The 19012-nt window shown below is 40.5% G+C and overlaps 1 protein-coding gene across 2 annotated transcripts in view; it reads right to left on the reverse strand.

The window, feature by feature from the left end:
* The window catches only part of LOC139373372 (lysine (K)-specific methyltransferase 2Ba), a 74185-nt gene that overhangs the window by 19994 nt on the left and 35179 nt on the right, over positions 1-19012 (reverse strand). For both annotated transcript variants that reach the window (XM_071113813.1, XM_071113812.1), the window contains exons 19-22: positions 15025-15135; positions 14698-14774; positions 6032-6216; positions 4381-4478 (exon numbers count right to left, since the gene is read on the reverse strand). In XM_071113813.1, the coding sequence (XP_070969914.1) occupies positions 4381-4478; positions 6032-6216; positions 14698-14774; positions 15025-15135 (471 nt within the window). The remainder of the gene's footprint in view (positions 1-4380; positions 4479-6031; positions 6217-14697; positions 14775-15024; positions 15136-19012) is intronic.

Genomic DNA, 19012 nt, shown 5'->3' on the forward strand with positions numbered 1-19012 from the left:
TGAAGAATCAACAACAAGTGGGACACAATCATGAAGTGGAACGACATTTATTGGATATTTCAAACTTTTTTAACAAATCAAAAACTGAAAAATTGGGTGTGCAAAATTATTCAGCCCCCTTAAGTTAATACTTTGTAGCGCCACCTTTTGCTGCGATTACAGCTGTAAGTCGCTTGGGGGTATGTCTCTATCAGTTTTGCACATCGAGATAATTTTTTTCCCATTCCTCCTTGCAAAACAGCTCGAGCTCAGTGAGGTTGGATGGAGAGCATTTGTGAACAGCAGTTTTCAGTTCTTTCCACAGATTCTCGATTGGATTCAGGTCTGGACTTTGACTTGGCCATTCTAACACCTGGATATGTTTATTTTTGAACCATTCCATTGTAGATTTTGCTTTATGTTTTGGATCATTGTCTTGTTGGAAGACAAATCTCTGTCCCAGTCTCAGGTCTTTTGCAGACTCCATCAGGTTTTCTTCCAGAATAGTCCTGTATTTGGCTCCATCCATCTTCCCATCAATTTTAACCATCTTCCCTGTCCCTGCTGAAGAAAAGCAGGCCCAAACCATGATGCTGCCACCACCATGTTAGACAGTGGGGATGGTGTGTTCAGGGTGATGAGCTGTGTTGCTTTTACGCCAAACATAACGTTTTGTATTGTTGCCAAAAAGTTCAATTTTGGTTTCATCTGACCAGAGCACCTTCTTCCACATGTTTGGTGTGTCTCCCAGGTGGCTTGTGGCAAACTTTAAACAACACTTTTTATGGATATCTTTAAGAAATGGCTTTCTTGCCACTCTTCCATAAAGGCCAGATTTGTGCAATATACGACTGATTGTTGTCCTATGGACAGAGTCTCCCACCTCAGCTGTAGATCTCTGCAGTTCATCCAGAGTGATCATGGACCTCTTGGCTGCATCTCTGATCAGTCTTCTCCTTGTATGAGCTGAAAGTTTAGAGGGACGGCCAGGTCTTGGTAGATTTGCAGTGGTCTGATACTCCTTCCATTTCAATATTATCGCTTGCACAGTGCTCCTTGGGATGTTTAAAGCTTGGGAAATCTTTTTGTATCCAAATTCGGCTTTAAACTTCTTCACAACAGTATCTCGGACCTGCCTGGTGTGTTCCTTGTTCTTCATGATGCTCTCTGCTCTTTTAACGGACCTCTGAGACTATCACAGTGCAGGTGCATTTATACGGAGACTTGATTACACACAGGTGGATTGTATTTATCATCATTAGTCATTTAGGTCAACATTGGATCATTCAGAGATCCTCACTGAACTTCTGGAGAGAGTTTGCTGCACTGAAAGTAAAGGGGCTGAATAATTTTGCACGCCCAATTTTTCAGTTTTTGATTTGTTAAAAAAGTTTGAAATATCCAATAAATGTCGTTCCACTTCATGATTGTGTCCCACTTGTTGTTGATTCTTCACAAAAAAATACAGTTTTATATCTTTATGTTTGAAGCTTGAAATGTGGCAAAAGGTTGCAAAGTTCAAGGGGGCCGAATACTTTCGCAAGGCACTGTACATATATCCTCAGAAAACTACACACAATAAACCATAATGATAAAGTGAATACCTTACTTACATACAGTTGAAGTCGGAAGTTTACATACAACTTAGCCAAATACATTTAAACTCAGTTTTCACAATTCCTGACAATTAATCCTAGTAAAAATTCCCTGTCTTAGGTCAGTTAGGATCACCACTTTATTTTAAGAATGTGAAACGTCAGAATAATAGTAGAGAGAACGATTTAGTTCAGCTTTTATTTCTTTCATCACATTCCCAGTGGGTCAGAAGTTTACATACACTCAATTAGTATTCGGTAGCATTGCCTTTCAATTGTTTATCTTGGGTCAAATGTTTTGGGTAGCCTTCCACAAGCTTCCCACAATAAGTTGGGTGAATTTTGGCCCATTCCTCCTGACAGAGCTGGTGTAACTGAGTCAAGTTTGTCGGCCTCCTTGCTCACACACGCCTTTTCAGTTCTGCCCACAAATTTTCTATAGGATTGAGGTCAAAGCTTTGTGATGGCCACTCCAATACCTTGACTTTGTTGTCCTTAAGCCATTTTGCCACACATGCTTGGGGTCATTGTCCATTTGGAAGACCCATTTGCGACCAAGCTTTAACTTCCTGACTGATGTCTTGAGATGTTGCTTCAATATATCCACATACTTTCCCCCTCATGATGCCATCTATTTTGTGAGGTGCACCAGTTTCTCCTGCAGCAAAGCATCCCCACAACATGATGCTGTCCCCACCGTGCTTCACGGTTGGGATGGTGTTCTTCGGCTTGCAATCCACCCCCCTTTTCCACCAAACATAACGATGGTCATTACGGCCAAACCGTTCTATTTTTGTTTTATGAGACCAGAGGACATTTCTCCAAGAAGTACAATCTTTGTACGCATGTGCAGTTCCAAACCGTAGTCTGGCTTTTTTTATGGCGGTTTTGGAGCAGTGGCTTCCTCCTTGCTGAGCGGCCCTTCAGGTTATGTCGATATAGGACCCGTTTTACTGTGGATATAGATATTTTTGTACCTGTTTACTCCAGCATCTTCACAAGGTCCTTTGCGGTTGTTCTGGGATTGATTTGCACTTTTTGCAAAAAGTATGTTCATTTTCATCCAAAGTATGTTTATCTGTAGGAGACAGAATGCGTCTCCTTCCTGAGTGTTATGACAGCTGCGTGGTCCCAGGGTGTTTATACTTGTTCATCTGTACAAACAGTAGGGCACGTGGTACCTCCAGGCGTTTGGAAATTGCTCCCAAGGATGAACCAGAATTGTAGAGGTCTACTATTGTTTTTCTGAGGACTTGACATCCACAGGTACACCTCCAATGGACTCAAATGATGTCAATTAACCTATCAGAAGCTTCTAAAGCCATTAAATCATTTTCTGGAATTTAAAGGCAGTCAACTTAGTGAATGTAAACTTCTGACCCACTGGAAAGTGGTATTCAGACCCTCTGCTATGAGACTCGAAACTCAGCTCAGGTGCATCCTGTTTCCATTGATCATCCTTGAGATGTTTCTACAACTTGGAGTCCACCTGTGGTACATTCAATTGATTGGACATGATTTGGAAAGAAATATATGTCTATATAAAAAGGTCCCACAGTTGACAGTGCATGTCAGAGCAAAAACCAAACCATGAGGTCGAAGGAATTGTCCGTAGAGCTCCTAGACAGGATTGTGTCGAGGCACAGATCTGGGGAACGGCACACAAAAAAAATGTCAGCAGCATTGAAGGTCCCGAAGAACACAGTGGCCTCCATCATTCTTAAATGGAAGAAGTTTGGAATGACCAAGACACTTCCTATAGCTGGCCGCCCGGCCAAACTGAGCAATCGGGGGAAAATGACCCTGGTCAGGGAGGTGACCAAGGTCCTGATGGTCACTCTGACAGAGCTGCAGAGTTATTCTATGGAGATGGGAGAACCTTCCAGTAGGACAACCATCTCTGCAGCACTCCACCAATCAGGCCTTTATAGTAGAGTGGCCAGACAGAAGCCACTCCTCAGTAAAAAGGCACATGACACCCCGCTTGGAGTTTGCCAAAAGGCACCTCAGGACTCTCAGACCATGAGAAACAAGATTCTCTTGTCTGATGAAACCAAGATTGACCTCTTTGGCCTGAATGCCAAGCGTCACACGTCTGGAGGAAACCTGGCACAATCCCTACAGTGAAGCATGGTGGTGGCAGCATCATCATGCTATTGGGTTGTTTTTCAGTGTCAGGGAATGGGAGACTAGTCAGGATCAAGGGAAAGATGAACAGAGCAAAGTACAGAGCGATTCGCAAAAAAAATCTTCTCCGGGGCACTCAGGATCTGACTGAGACGAACGTTCACCTTTCAACAGGACAACGACCCTAAGTACACAGCCAAGACAACGCAGGAGTGGCTTCGGGACAAGTCTCTGAATGTCCTTGAGTGGCCCAGCCCGAGCCCGGACTTGAACCCGATCGAACATCTCTGGAGAAACCTGAAAATAGCTGTGCAGCAACGCTCCCCAGCCTGACAGAACTTGGGAGGGTCTGCAGAGAAGAATGAGAGAAACTCCCCAAATACAGGTGTGCCAAGATTGTCATACCCAAGAAGACTCAAGGCTGTAATCTCTGCCAAAGGTGCTTCAACAAATTACTGAGTAAAGGGTCTGAATACTGAGATATTTCCTTTTTAAAAACCTGTTTTTGCTTTGTCATTATTGGTATTGTGTGTAGATTGATGAGACTTTTTTAATACATTTTAGAATATAGCTGTAATGTAACAAAATATTAAGGGGTCTGAAAACTTTCCGAATGCACTATGTATGATATCCGGTTTTACTGAGTGGGATATGTTCAGAGGTGGGCAGAAGAACTCACGTTGGGTGTGGCGTCACCACACTGTTGGCAGAGTGCACACTGTCTCTCATCTTTGGTCCGGTCGAGTTCCAGGGCCCCGGTTACAGCACCATTTGTACCTAGACAAGATACACCAAACACATTAATTATTTAATTGACCATTCACATTGTTAGGATCAAGGGAAATGCAAAAATCAGTCATTGCACTCAATTTCTTTACGAACAACAAAGATCTTCTTGTGATGGTGAATGGGGTTACATGTCTGCTTTAAGACTAGGACATAAGCTTTGTCCCAAATGGCACCCTATTCCTAACACAGCTCTGGAAAATTAGCAGTTTCTCTGGTTTTACTATTTATAGGTATGTGTCTGGGTAAAATTAACATTTTGGATTTATTCTATAAACTACTGACAACATTTCTCCCAAATTAACATTTTTAGATCATTTAGAGCATTTATTTGCAGGAAATGACAGCTGGCCAACATAACAAAAAGATGCAGTGTTGTCAGACCTCAAATAATGCAAAGAAAATTTGTTCATATTCGTTAAAACACTAGTATCGTGTTGTTTAAACTTAGGAAGTATTCAGAAATCAATATTTGGTGGAATACCCTGATTTTCCATCACAGCTTTCCTGCGTCTAGGCATGGAGCATTGTCCTGCTGGAAAAACCAATCCTCAGAGTTGGGGAACATTGCCAGAGTAGAAAGAAGCAAGTTTTCTTCCAGGACAACACTGTACGTGGCTTGATTCATGTGTCCTTTACAAAGACATCTGCCTGATTCCAGCCTTCCGATCCTCCATTTCACAGTGGTTGCGAGACCTGGAAATGCCAACTAGCCACGTACAATGGAAATTTGGTGGAGGATCGGTGATGATCTGGGGGTGCTCAGCAAGGCTGGATTTGGGCAGATTTGTCTTTGTGAAGGAAGCATGAATCAAGACACGTACAAGGTTGTCCTGGAAGAAAACTTTCTTCTTTCTAGTCTGACAATGTTCCCCAACTCTGAGGATTGGTTTTTCGAACAAGACAATGCTCCATGCCACACAGCCAGGTCAATCAAGGTGTGGATGGAGGACCACCAGATCAAGACCCTGTCATGGCCAGCCCAATCTCCAGACCTGAACCCCATTGAAAACCTCTGGAATGTGATCAAGAGGAAGATGGATGGTCACAAGCCATCAAACAAAGCAGAGCTGCTTAGATTTTTGTGCCAGGAGTGGCATAAAGTGACCCAACATCAATGTGAAAGACGGCCAAGATGCATGAAAGCTGTGATTGAAAATCAGGGTTATTCCACCAAATATTGATTTCCTAAGTTGAAACATTGTGTTTAACAATGAATATTAACTTATTTTCTTTGCATTATTTGAGGTCTGACAACACTGCATCTTTTTTGTTATTTTGACCAGTTGTCATTTTCTGCAAATAAATGCTCTAAATGACAATATTTATATTTGGAATTTGGGAGAAATGTTGTCAGTAATTTATAGAATAAAACTAAAATGTGAATTTTACCTAAACATGTACCTATAAATAGTAAAACCAGAGAAACTGATAATTTTGCAGTGGTCTCTTCATTTACAGAGCTGTGTAGTGCGCTACAGTTGACCATAGCCCTATGCCTATGACCAGACTCCCTATTTGGGAAACAGCCATAGACTACATACCTTGGGATTTGAGTGGGAGGCCCTCCAGCGCCCAGGGCTGATGGGTGGTACCTGAGGATGGGGGAGGGACGCTGTTCCCCTGCTGGAGAAAGCCTGAACCACTGGTAACTTGGTACGTCCTCTCCAGCCACTGTGCATAGCTGTGCTCCATAGATGGAGGAAGAACTGCCTCGGGGAGCATACCACTGAGACAGAAGAGGGGGGAGACTTGCTCAGCAACAGATAATTTTAACCCATAAGAGTCTAAGTCCTGTCTAAGTCAGGGGAAGGGGGTGATGGGGGTAGCTGCAAGCTATATGAAATTGTTTTAAGGTCATACCAAGGATCATTTAGCTATTTGATTTGGAATTTTACGATCCCTTTAAGTAGCCAACATATATAAGAAAAATAGTATTTTGCCTTACTGCTATTAGCACATACAAACACAACGAATAACAGATTCAGTAGAGTCTATCCACCCCCACACACAAAAATATATTCTAAAAGGGAAGTTTGTTTGGAAGTGTATGCTATATCTAAGGCACTGTGTCTCAGTGCTAGAGGCGTCACTAGACACCCTGGTTCGAATCCAGGCTGTATCACAACCGGCCGTGATTGGGAGTCCCATAGGGTGGCTCAATTGGCCCAGCGTCGTCCGGGTTTGGCCGGTGTCGGCCGTCATTGTAAATAAGAATTTGTTCTTAACTGACTTGCCTAGTTAAATAAAAGGTTAAATAATTTTAAATATAAATAAAAAAATATGCGATTTAAGAAAGATCAGGAAACATTTGTATTTAACCCCTTATTTTTGGCACTAAACAGTCTAAGCCTGAAGAGTGAGGGGGGGTTCCTACTAAGCTACACTATATGACCAGAAATATGTGGACACCTGCTTGTCAAACATCTCATTCCAAAATCATGAGCATTAATATGGAAGTTGGTCCCCCTTTGCTGCTATAACACTCTTATGGGAAGGCTTTCCACTAGATGTTGGGAACATTGCTGCTATAACACTCTTATGGGAAGGCTTTCCACTAGATGTTGGGAACATTGCAGCAGAGACTTGATTACATTCAGTCACAAAAGCATTAGTGAGGTTGGGCAATTCCAATTCATCCCAAAGGTGTTCGATGGGGGTTGAGGTCAGGGATCTGTGCAGGCCTTTGAAGTTCTTCCACACAGATAATTTTCTATAAGGACCGGACTTTGTGCATGGGAGCATTGTCATGCTGAAACAAACTGCTATCACAAAGTTAGAAGCACAGTATCGTCTAGAATGTCATTGTATGCTGTAGCGTTATGATTTCCCTTCACTGGAACTAAGGGGCCTGAACCATGAAAAACAGCCCCAGACCATTATTCCTCCTCCACCAAACTTTACAGTTGGCACCATGTATTGGGGCAAGAAGCATTCTCTGAAATTATTTGTTGGCAAGGTGGCATCCTATGACGGTGCCACATTGAAAGTCACTAAACTCTTCAGAAGGCCATTCTACTGCCAATGTTTGTCTATGGCAATTGCATGTCTGTGTGCTCGATTTTACACGTCAGCAGCAGGTGTGGCTGAAATAGACAAATCCATTAATTTGAAGGGGCGTCAACATACTTTGTATCTGGAATTGTTTTAATTAGGTCATACCTAGGATCATTTTGCTACTTGATTTGGAATTGTAAGACCCCTTGAAGTATCAAAGAAATATTAAAACAATTATTTAATTAAACATGTAATTAGCCCATACAAGCGCATTCAATAACTTTGATACACTACATGGAACAACAAATAGTCCCCCCCCAAAAAAATGTAAAGGAAGTTTGTTCTGAAGTGTCTGTTATACAGTGCATTCATAGACGAGACTATGGGGATATTTTATATATGAATGCTTCCGCTCAGTGTTTGAGATCAATTGACAACCTTTCCCATGGCACTTCGAGATTTATTTTAAAACTGCAAAACCCTTATGCACCACTGCACTTTGTATACCAGGGTTGGCTGGCCTTCTCTAGTCACTCGTAGGCTCAGTCACCGGTATACTTTTATTTACAAAGCCATTTTGAGTTTACTACCTTTTTATTTGGGGATTTTTATTGTTCAGAAATGTGGTGGGTACACTCTTCGTTCGCTGGACTTTATCCTGCTAACTGTTCCAAACGTCCAAACTGAATTTGGTGAAAGGGCTTTTATGTACTCTGCGCCATCGTCTTGGAACGCCTTACAAAATACTTTTAAACTGGAAGAACTTGTCCCGATTGGTATTTTTAAATCACTGATGAATGATCTTGAGACTGATTCCCTGACCGGTCAATGTTTTTAATTTGCTGTTTTTGATTTTGTTACACTCTTGTGAATTCTATGGTTTTTACTAGATTACTTGTCATTTTTCACGTTGTTTGTCTGTCATTTTTGTAATGACTTGGTGCTGCCTATCTTGGCCAGGACGCTCTTGAAAAAGAGATTTTAAATCTCAATGAGCCCTTCCTGGTTAAATAAAGGTTAAATAAATAAATAAATACATTCATAAAGTATTCAGACACATTCACTGTTCACAAAATGTGTTACGATACAGCCTTAATCTAAAATTAATTTAAAAAATAACAATACACACACACACACAGCATAATGACAAAGCAAAAACAGGTTTGAAAAAAATTATAAGTTAATGTCACATTTGCATAACTATTTAGAGCCTTTACTCAATACTTTGTTGAAGCACTTTTGGCAGTGATGACAGCCTAGAGTCTTGGGTATGACGCTACAAGCTTGGCACACCAGTATTTGGGAAATTTCTCCCATTCTTCTCTGCAGATCCTCTCAAGCGCTGTCAGGTTGGATGGGAAGCATTGCTGCACAGCTATTTTCAGGTCTCTCCGGAGATGTTTGATCGGATTCAAGTCCAGGCTCTGGCTGGGCAACTCTAGGACATTTAGAGACTTCAGAGTCACAAAGCCACTCCTGCGTTGTCTTGGCTGTGTGCTTAGGGACGTTGTCCTGTTGGAAGGTGAAACTTCACCCCAGTCTGAGGTACTGAGCGCTCTGGGGCAGTTTTTGTCAAGGATCTCTGTCCTTTGCTCAGTTCATCTTTCCCTCGATTCTGACTAGTCTCCTAGTCCTTGCTACTAAACATCCCCACAGCATGATTCTGCCACCACCATGCTTCACAGTAGGGATGCTGCCAGGTTTGCCTGGTTTCATCCAGACATGACCCTTGGCATTCAGGCCAAAGAGTTCAATCTTGTTTACACCAGACCAGAGAATCTAAGAGTCCGTTAGGTGCATTTTGGCAAACTCCAAGCGGTCTGTCATGTGCCTTTTAATTTGTGGCGGCTTCTGTCTGGCCACTCAACCATAAAGGCCTGACTGGTGGAGTGTTGAAGAGATGGGAGCACCTTCCAGAAGCACAACCATCTCCACAGAGGAACTCCGGAGGCATTGTCAGAGTGACCATCAGCTTCTTGGTAACCTTCATGACCAACGCCCTTCTCCACCGATTGCTCAGTTTGGCACTGCAGTCAGCTCCAGGAAGAGTCTTGGTGGATCCAAACTTATTCCATTTAAGAATGATGGAGGCCACTGTGTTCTTAGGGACCTTCAGTGCTGCAGACATTTTTTGTTACCCTTCCCCAGATCTGTGCCTCGACACAATCCTGTCTCGGAGCTCTACGGACAATTCCTTCGACCTCATGGTTTGGTTTTTGCTCTGAAATGCATCGTCAATTATGGGACCTTATATAGACAGATGTGTGCCTTTCTAAATCATGTCCAATCAATTTACCACAGGTCGACTACAAGTTGTAGAAACATCAAGGATGCACAATGTTAACAGGATGCACCTGAGCTCAATTTTGAGTCTCAATTCAAATATACATTTAGAATAAGGTTGCAACGTAACAAAATGTGGAAAAAGTGAAGAGGCCTGAATACTTTGACTGCACCGTATATCTGAGTGAAACAGTATAAGAAAGATCAGGAAACAATTATTTATTTTTTATTACATGTACTTAACCCCTTATTTTTGGCAGTAAACAGTGTTATACACACACACACACACACACACATTTATGCATATACACAGTTGAAGTCGGAAGTTTACATACACCTCAGCCAAATACATTTAAACTCAGTTTCACAATTCTTGACATTTAATCCTAGTAACAATTCCCTGTCTTAGGTCAGTTAGGATCACCACTTTATTTTAAGACTGAAGTATCAGAATAATTGTAGAGAGAATTATTTATTTCAGCTTTTATTTCTTTCATCACATTCCCAGTGGGTCAGAAGTTTACATACACTCAATTAGTATTTGGTAGCATTGCATATATCTTGGTGTTAGGGGGCAGTATTTTTATTTTTGGGGAAAAAAAAACGTTTTAAAACAGGATATTTTGTCAGGAAAAGATGCTAGAATATGCATATAATTAACAGCTTTGGATAGAAAACACTAACGTTTCCAAAACTGTAAAGATATTGTCTGTGAGTATAACAGAACTGATGCAGGCGAAAGCCTGAGAAAAATCCAATCCGGAAGTTCCCCAGGTTTTGAAAGCTCTGCGTTCCAATGACTCCCTATTCAGCTGTGAATGTACCATCAACGAGCTTACACTTTCTACGTATTCCCCAAGGTATCTACAGCATTGTGACGTAGTTTTACGCATTTCTGTTGAAGAATAGCCGTAGGCGGCCACATTGCGTAAGTGGTCACATGGTGGCTCCGAGAGAGATGCTCGCGTAAAATACAGAGGTAGCCATTACTCCAATCGGTCCTAGTGAAAAACGAATTGTCCCGACGGATATATTATCGAATAGATATTAGAAAAACACCTTGAGGATTGATTCTAAACAACGTTTGTCAATATTATGGAGCTAATTTGGAATATTTTTCGGTGTTGTGGTGACCGCAATTTCCTGACGATTTCTCAGCCAAACGTGAAGAACAAACGGAGCTATTTCGCCTACAAAAGTAATCTTTTGGGAAAAGATGAACTTTGGCTGTCTACCTGGGAGTCTTGTGAGTGAAAACATCCGAAGTTCATCAAAATTTGATTGCTTTTCTGATTTCCGTGACAAGGTTGCCTGCTGATTGCAAGGCATAATGCTATGCTAGGCTATGATAAACTTACACAAATGCTTGTCTAGCGTTGGCTGTAAAGCATATTTTGAAAATCTGAGATGACAGGGTGATTAACAAAAGGCTAAGCTGTGTTCCAATATATTTCACTTGTTTTTCATGAATAGGAATATTTTCTAGGAAGATTTCTGTCCGTTGCGTTATGCTAATTAGTGTCAGATGATGACAACGGTCCAGTTCACGGGATGGGGTGTCACTACAGGTTAAATTGTTTAACTTGGGTCAAACGTTTACAGTAGCCTTCCACAAGCTTCCCACAATAAGTTGGTTGAATTTTGGCCCATTCCTCCTGACAGAGCTGGTGTAACTGAGTCAGTTTTGTAGGCCTCCTGACTCGCACACACCTTTTCAGTTCTGCCCACAGATTTTCTATAGGACTGATGTCAGGGCTTTGTGATGGCCACTCCAATACCTTGACTTTGTTGTCCTTAAGCCATTTTGCCACAACTTTGGAAGTATGCTTGGGGTCACTGACCATTTGGAAGACCCATTTGCGACCAAGCTTCAACTGATGTGTTGAGATGTTGCTTCAATATATCCACATAATTTCTTCCTCGTGATGCCATCTATTTTGAGACAAGCACCAGTCCCTCCTGCAGAAAAGCATCCCCACAACATGATGCTGCCACCACTGTGCTTCACGGTTGGGATGGTGTTCTTCAGCTTGCAAGCCTCCCCCTTTTTCCTCCAAACATAAGTGGTCATTATGGCCAAACAGTTCTATTTTTGTTTTATCAGACCAGAGGACATTTCTCCAAAAAGTACAATCTTTGTACGCATGGGCAGTTGCAAACCGTAGGCTTTTTTTTTTATGGCGGTTTTGGAGCAGTGACTTTCTCCTTGCTGAGTGGCCTTTCAGGTTATGTTGACTCATTTTACTGTGGATATAGATACTTTTGTACCCGTTTCCTCTAGCATCTTCACAAGGTCCTTTGCTGTCGTTCTGGGATTTGATTTGCACTTTTCACACCAAAGTAGGTTCATCTCTAGGAGACAGAACGTCTCCTTCCTGAGCGGTATGACGGCTGCGTGGTCCCATCGTGTTTATAATTGCATACTATTGTTTGTACAGATGAACGTGGTACCTTCAGGAGTTTGGAAATCGCTCCCAAGTATGAACCAGACATGTGGAGGTCTACCACTTTTTTTCTGAGTTCTTGGCTGATTTGATTTTCCCATGATGACAAGCAAAAAGGCACTGAGATTGAAGGTAGGCCTTGAAATACATCCACAGGTACACCTCCAATTGACTCAAATTATGTCAATTAGCCTATCAGAAGCTTCTAAAGCCATGACGATATTTTCTGGAATTTTCCAAGCTGTTTAAAGGCACAGTCAACTTAGTGAATGTAAACATATGACCCACTGGAATGGTGATACAGTGAATTATAAGTGAAATAATCTGTCTGTAAACAATTGTTGGGAAAATTACTTGCGTCATGCAAAAAGCAGATATCCTAACCGACTTGGAAAAACTATAGTTTGTTAACAAGAAATTTGTGGAGTGGTTGAAAAATGAGTTTTAATGACTCCAACCTAAGTGTATGTAAACTTCCAACTACAACTGTATATATACACTTCTATACATTTTTTTTCAACTGGTACGGGGGAGCTTCAGATGAGTCTTGCGAGGCCTATGGGCGTCCTAGAGCAACACAACATGTACGTGTTCTAGAGAGTCTCACCTTTCCACAAGGGGTCATATTACTGTTGGGACGCTACAGACAGAAGTTGGCAGATTGGCTGTCTGGGCGTCAGACGAGTCCAAAGATGAATACCATTGTGTTTGTGAGAGTCTCATCTCTCCATGGTCACAATACTTTGTAGGCCAAACTGTTCGGACACGACAGACGACTTTGTGAGAAGACCGATTTTTGGGATGTCTCATGGTCTGACAAACACTGCAGATGCGACATTGGCGCATGCGGTGGATTGAGACGTATACAATGCAACCAAAAAAAACATCTGTAGCTTAAACTAGAGGTCGACCGATTATGATTTTTCAACGCCGATACCGATAATTGGAAGACCAAAAAAAGCCTACACAGATTAATTGGCAGATTTTTATACATATACATATATATATATATATATATATATATATATATATATACATGTAAAAAGCTAAAGTTTAAGTTCCTTGCTCAGAACATGAGAACATATGAAAGCTGGTGGTTCCTTTTAGCATGAGTCTTCAATATTCCCAGTTAAGAAGTTTTAGGTTTTAGTTATTATAGGAATTATAGGACTATTTCTCTCTATACCATTTGTATTTCATATGCCTTTGACTATTGGATGTTCTTATAGGTAATTTAGTATTGCCAGCCTAATCTCGGGAGTTGATAGGCTTGAAGTCATGAACAGCACTGTGCTTCAAGCATTGCGAAGCTGGCAAACTGCTGGCAAACGCAGGAAAGTGCTGTTTGAATGAATGCTTACGAGCCTGCTGCTGCCTACCAGAGCTCAGTCATACTACTCTATCAAATATCAAATCATAGACTTAATTATAATAAAATAAACACACAGAAATACAAGCCTTATGTCATTAATATGGTAAAATCCGGAAACGATCATTTTGAAAACAAAACGTTTATCTTTCAGTGAAATACGGAACCGTTCTGTATTTTATCGAACGGGTGGCAACTCTAAGTCTAAATATTGCTGTAACATTAAACAACCTTCAATGTTGTGTCATAATCATGTAAAATTCTGGCAAATTAATTACGGTCTTTGTAAGGAAGAAATTATCTTCAAACAGTTCGCAATGAGCCAGGAGGCCCAAACTGCTGCATATATCCTGACTCTGCTTGCACTGAACGCAAGAGAAGTGACACAATTTAACCTGGTTAATATTGCCTGCTTAATATGAATTTAAATATGCAGGTTTAAAAAATATATACTTCTGTGTATTGATTTTAAGAAAGGCAGTGTTGTTCATGGTTAGGTACATTGGTGCAACGATTGTGCTTTTTTCGAGAATGCGCTTTTGTTAAATTATCACCCGTTTGGAGTAAGTAGGCTGTGATTGATGATAAATTAACAGGCACCGCATTGACTATATGCAACGCAGGGCAAGCTAGTTAAACTAGTAATATCATCAATCATGTGTAGTTAACTAGTGATAATGTTAACATTGATTGTTTTTTTATAAGATAAGTTTAATGCTAGCTAGCACCTTACCTTGGCTCCTTGCTGCCCTCACGTAACAGGTGGTCAAGCCTGCCACGCAGTCTCCTCGTGGATTGCAATGTAATCGGTCATAATCGGCGTCCAACAATGACTATTACCAATTGCTATGAAAACTTGAAATTGGTCCAAATTAATCGGCCATGTGGATATTATGCTAATAAGACTTCCATGGGTGTGCGGACATCCACTCTAGGGGGTTAAAGTAGTATCCTTTGCTAGCTTTTTAAAAACAAGTATTATATGCTTGCTTTATCTGTAGGAAAAACAATTTCTTGTCATAGAGATTCTCTTATCTTCTTGGTGGAAATGTGAGAAAGTCGGTCAAAATGTATAACATACACAGTCATACTGTCTACACATAGCGTATCCATTTACCTTGGGAAATCTTTGGAGAGTGGGTCCCAGATTTTCTGATCTTGGCTATGAAACCAACTGAAAGTCTCCTCCAGCAACTGAAAGGACAGATATACTCAGTGAGTGATCTCTGTACATCATTAAGGGGAGTCAATAAGCAAAAGTTCCACTAGAGAGACTTTCAGAGTTATTTTATGCGGTTTTATTAATTGAGGAAATTAATAAAACAGAAAATCTATTTTTTGAATACTAGTCTGAGTACATAGGCAAACAAACAATAATGATTTGGCCAAGTATGGCCCCTAATAATGTCTATAGCATTAATGGAGGAAAGGTCTTTCTACTAACCTTCAGGTAGTGAGACCTGGCCAAACAGGTGGGACTCAAGCCCTCAGGGAGAGACTCCTCCTCCTTCAACCACTTCCTCATCACCATGACAACATCCTCATGGAATGATTTCTGATTGGTTGACAAAAGCAGGAAATAGATTTTTTTTATTTCAGCTTTATTTAACCAGTTGAGAACAAGTTCTCATTTACAACTGTGACCTGGCCAAGATAAAGAAAAGCAGCGCGACAAAAACACAGAATTACAAACACAAATGTACAGTCAATAACACAATAGAAAAGGTCTATGTACAGTGTGTGCAAATGTAGTAAAATTAGGGAGGTAAAGCAATAAATAGGCCATAGAGGTGAAATAATTACAATTTAGCATTAACACTGGAGTGATAGATGAGCAGATGATGATGTGCAAGTAGAGATACTGGGGTGCAAAAGAAAAGGAAAAACGGTGTCAAGTTTAGGAGATGACAAATAGTAAAACAATTTAAATGATAGGCATTCTATCAAATTCCATTGAGAGCATACGTCACTTAGCTAAAATGTGCCCTTTCCTAAATTAGCCATGGATGGAAACAGGGATTTGGATGTGTGGTTTTACTTAATTCTCCGTACTAGCCAATGACTATAACGGCAATTCTAATCCAACCATTAACTCATTTATTGTTGTGTCTCTGGCCTGAGACGCTGGAAGTTCAATATGTAGCTAGATGTAGAAGGGTAATGTTAACGAGCTAACGTTGCCCATTAATGGAAGTTAGGCAAGCGAGTAAGCATTTTGGCCAGATAGCCTAGGACAACAAAAAATGTAAAAAGGTGTGTACTGTATGACAGAGTTAGACCGTTTCTTCAACATGAAGGAGAGGAGGATGGCAATTTCTCTACAAGTAGAGAGTCCTGTTTTTCTACTTGCATGAACGTGCACACACACAAATCAGAACCATCGACAGCCACAGCTTATGCTGATTGACTAAATATTTTTGCTATCTTTTAGCTGTCAGTGTATTAGACTAAGCCGAGGTGATTTGATGATGTTGAAATGTTGAAGTGGAAATGGTGCTGGAATAGTGGAGGCAGCTCCTGTTTTCTTTGTGACTTGCGGTAACTCTCTGTGGTTCTAAATCAATAGTTGCTTAGTGGTCCGAAAATCTCGGAAATAGTAACTTGCTTGACCATGCTGTCTGCTACTGTACATGCAATATGCTTTGTGGACAGAGGTTGCTATACGGTTTTGTGATAAAACAAAAAGGTGTGATTCTGCCACTGTCTTCTTATTGTCTCGGCCTTTAAGCCTATATATCACAGTCGCAAGACATATTAATTAACAGGTTATAGAGCAAACAACGCAATTATCACAACACACGATTCAATTTACTGTACTATTAGAGTGTCTATATGAGCTATAAGAGCATCTGCTAAATGACCAAAATGTAGACAGTGCCTTCAGACTATAAAAACAATGTGACTTATTCCACATCGTTGTTAAAACTCAAAATGGCTTAAATATATAATTATTTTCACCCACAATACCAAGTAAAAACGTTTATATAAATGTTAGCAAATTCATTGAAAAGGAAATACAGAAATATCCAATTTACATAAGTATTCACACCCAAGTCAATACTTTGTAGAGCACCTTTGGCAGCGATTACAGCGATGTCTTTTTGGGTAAGTCTCTAAGAGCTTTGCACACCTGGATTGTACAATACTTGACCATTATTATTTTAAAAAGTTGATTACTGATCACCACTATACATCCATTTAAGTCTTGCCATAGATTTTAAAGCAGATTTAAGTCAAAACTAACTAGGCCACGCATGAACATTCAAAGTAAAGCAACTTCAGAGGAGATTTGGCCTTGTGTTTTATGAACCAGGTTTTCTAGGATTTTACCTGCGCTTCTCTGAAGAAGAAAAAAACTATATTATTTTATTTTGTTATTATTGTGAAGTAACTACAATGTTGGTGATCCATCCTCAGTTCTATCACAGCCATTAAACTTTGTTTTAAAGTCACCATTGGCCTCATGGCAAAATCCTTGAGCAGTTTCCTTCCTCTCTGGTAACCGAGTTAGGAATAATAATGTTTCCACAATCGTTTCCTATGACCGAAAAGAGCTTCTGGACATCAGAACAGCGACTTCTCACCTCAAACAGGATGATGATTTTTTATTTAATGAGTCGGATGTGAACGATAAACTGCTCTTCCCCGGACCATGCCCAAATCCCCATAATTTACCACCACAAACCGATGCTGGCACCAAGGCCACACTCAACGAGCTGTATAGGGTCATAAACAAATAAGAAAATGCTCATCCAGAGGCAGTGCTCCTCGTGCCAGACTTTAATACAGGGAAACTGAAATCCCCTTTACCTCATTTCTACCAGCAAGTCGAACCTCCTGATTCCTGCTTCCAAGAGTACCAGTGACGCGCTCAATATGGAAGTGTTCAGATGAAGCGGATGCTCAAACATTCCTTCAAACATGCTGCTGCTACTCTATTATATATGCATAGTTACTTCACCCCTGCCTACATGTACATATTATCTCAAGTACCTCGACTAAATCGTACTCTGGAACATTAACTCGGTACCAGTACCCCTCGCATATAGCCTTGTTATTTTATTGGTAGTATTTCTCCTTTCGTTTTTTTTTTTTACTCTGTATTGTTGATTAAGGGCTCATAAGTAAGCATTTCACAGTAAGGTCTACACTGGTTGCATGTGACAAATACCATTTTATTTGAAATTCAGCGTCTGCTTTTTTAAAATTTTAACAACTGACGCGTTCTGACTCCTAAACTTGAAATATTGTTTATCATCACGTATCCTATGGAAATGAAGAGTGCCATAGTGTGGTTTCTACACCAGAAATGAATGGTTATCTGTAGGAGGAATGTATATGGTGGAGGCAATTAAGCTTGGAATGTACTGAAAAAAAAGGAAAGGTAATCACATGGTTTCAGTCAGTCACTGATAAGGATGGAGAGACATGGATTAGTGAGGAATGGGGGGGGCTGAGGTCAGGTCAGATTAAGGGAGAAGGAACAGTTTACTGCCCGCATCACTTAACTTCCTGCCTAGCAATAAAGAGGTAATGTTTAGAGGGAAGGAGGAGACGGCACCCAAATTGGGGTATATATACACACTTGTGCTGGTGAAAACATGTCTTTGTCTGATCAGCTGTCTGACCCTTTGGGGGAATACATTTGGTTTGAGCTTTAACAATCGTCCGTGAGTTTTTACTCGGTTAATTTAAAACATAACACCTCCCTGGTCTTTGTGGTTGAATCTGTGCTTTAAATTCACTACTCGATTGAGAGACCTTACAGATGTGTGTGGGGTAAAATCATGTTAACCACTATTATTGAACACGGAATGAGTCCATGCAACTTATGTGATTTGTTAAGCACATTTTTACTCCTGAACTTATTTAGGCTTGCAATAACAAAGTCAATACTTATTGACTCAAAACATTTCAGCTTTTAATTCTTTAATCATTTCTAGAGTTTTCTACAAACAAAATTCCACTTTGACATTATGTGGATTTGTGTGTAGATTAGTGACACAAAAGCTCTATTTAATAAATGGTAAATTCAGGCTAACAACAAAATGTGGAAAAAGTAAAGGAGTGTGAAAACTTTCTGAAGGCTCTGACTGTAGTAAGGGAATATACCCCCCTGAATTGTACAAAAATGAATGGCAAGATATTGGCATTGGACAAACCATATACACGATGTCCAATACCACCCAAAGCGGCGTTGATTCGTGCAAAGTATATGGCAATTGCCAATTGTAACACCTCAAAAATCCAACAGGGGGCGAGTGCGCTCCACCGGGGTTTTTCATATTGGAAATGCAACCCAAGTCAACATCCAAAAGAACATTTTTGAAAAAAATGATATTTTTTTCAAAAACTTTTCACCCCTTAAAAAAGTGCTTTCTGGGCCTTTTTTCGAAATTCTTTCGATTTTTTTTGTCAATTACACATGTGTA

This window comes from Oncorhynchus clarkii, chromosome 18 (assembly GCF_045791955.1).
Source record: "Oncorhynchus clarkii lewisi isolate Uvic-CL-2024 chromosome 18, UVic_Ocla_1.0, whole genome shotgun sequence".
Classification (NCBI taxonomy): domain Eukaryota; kingdom Metazoa; phylum Chordata; class Actinopteri; order Salmoniformes; family Salmonidae; genus Oncorhynchus; species Oncorhynchus clarkii.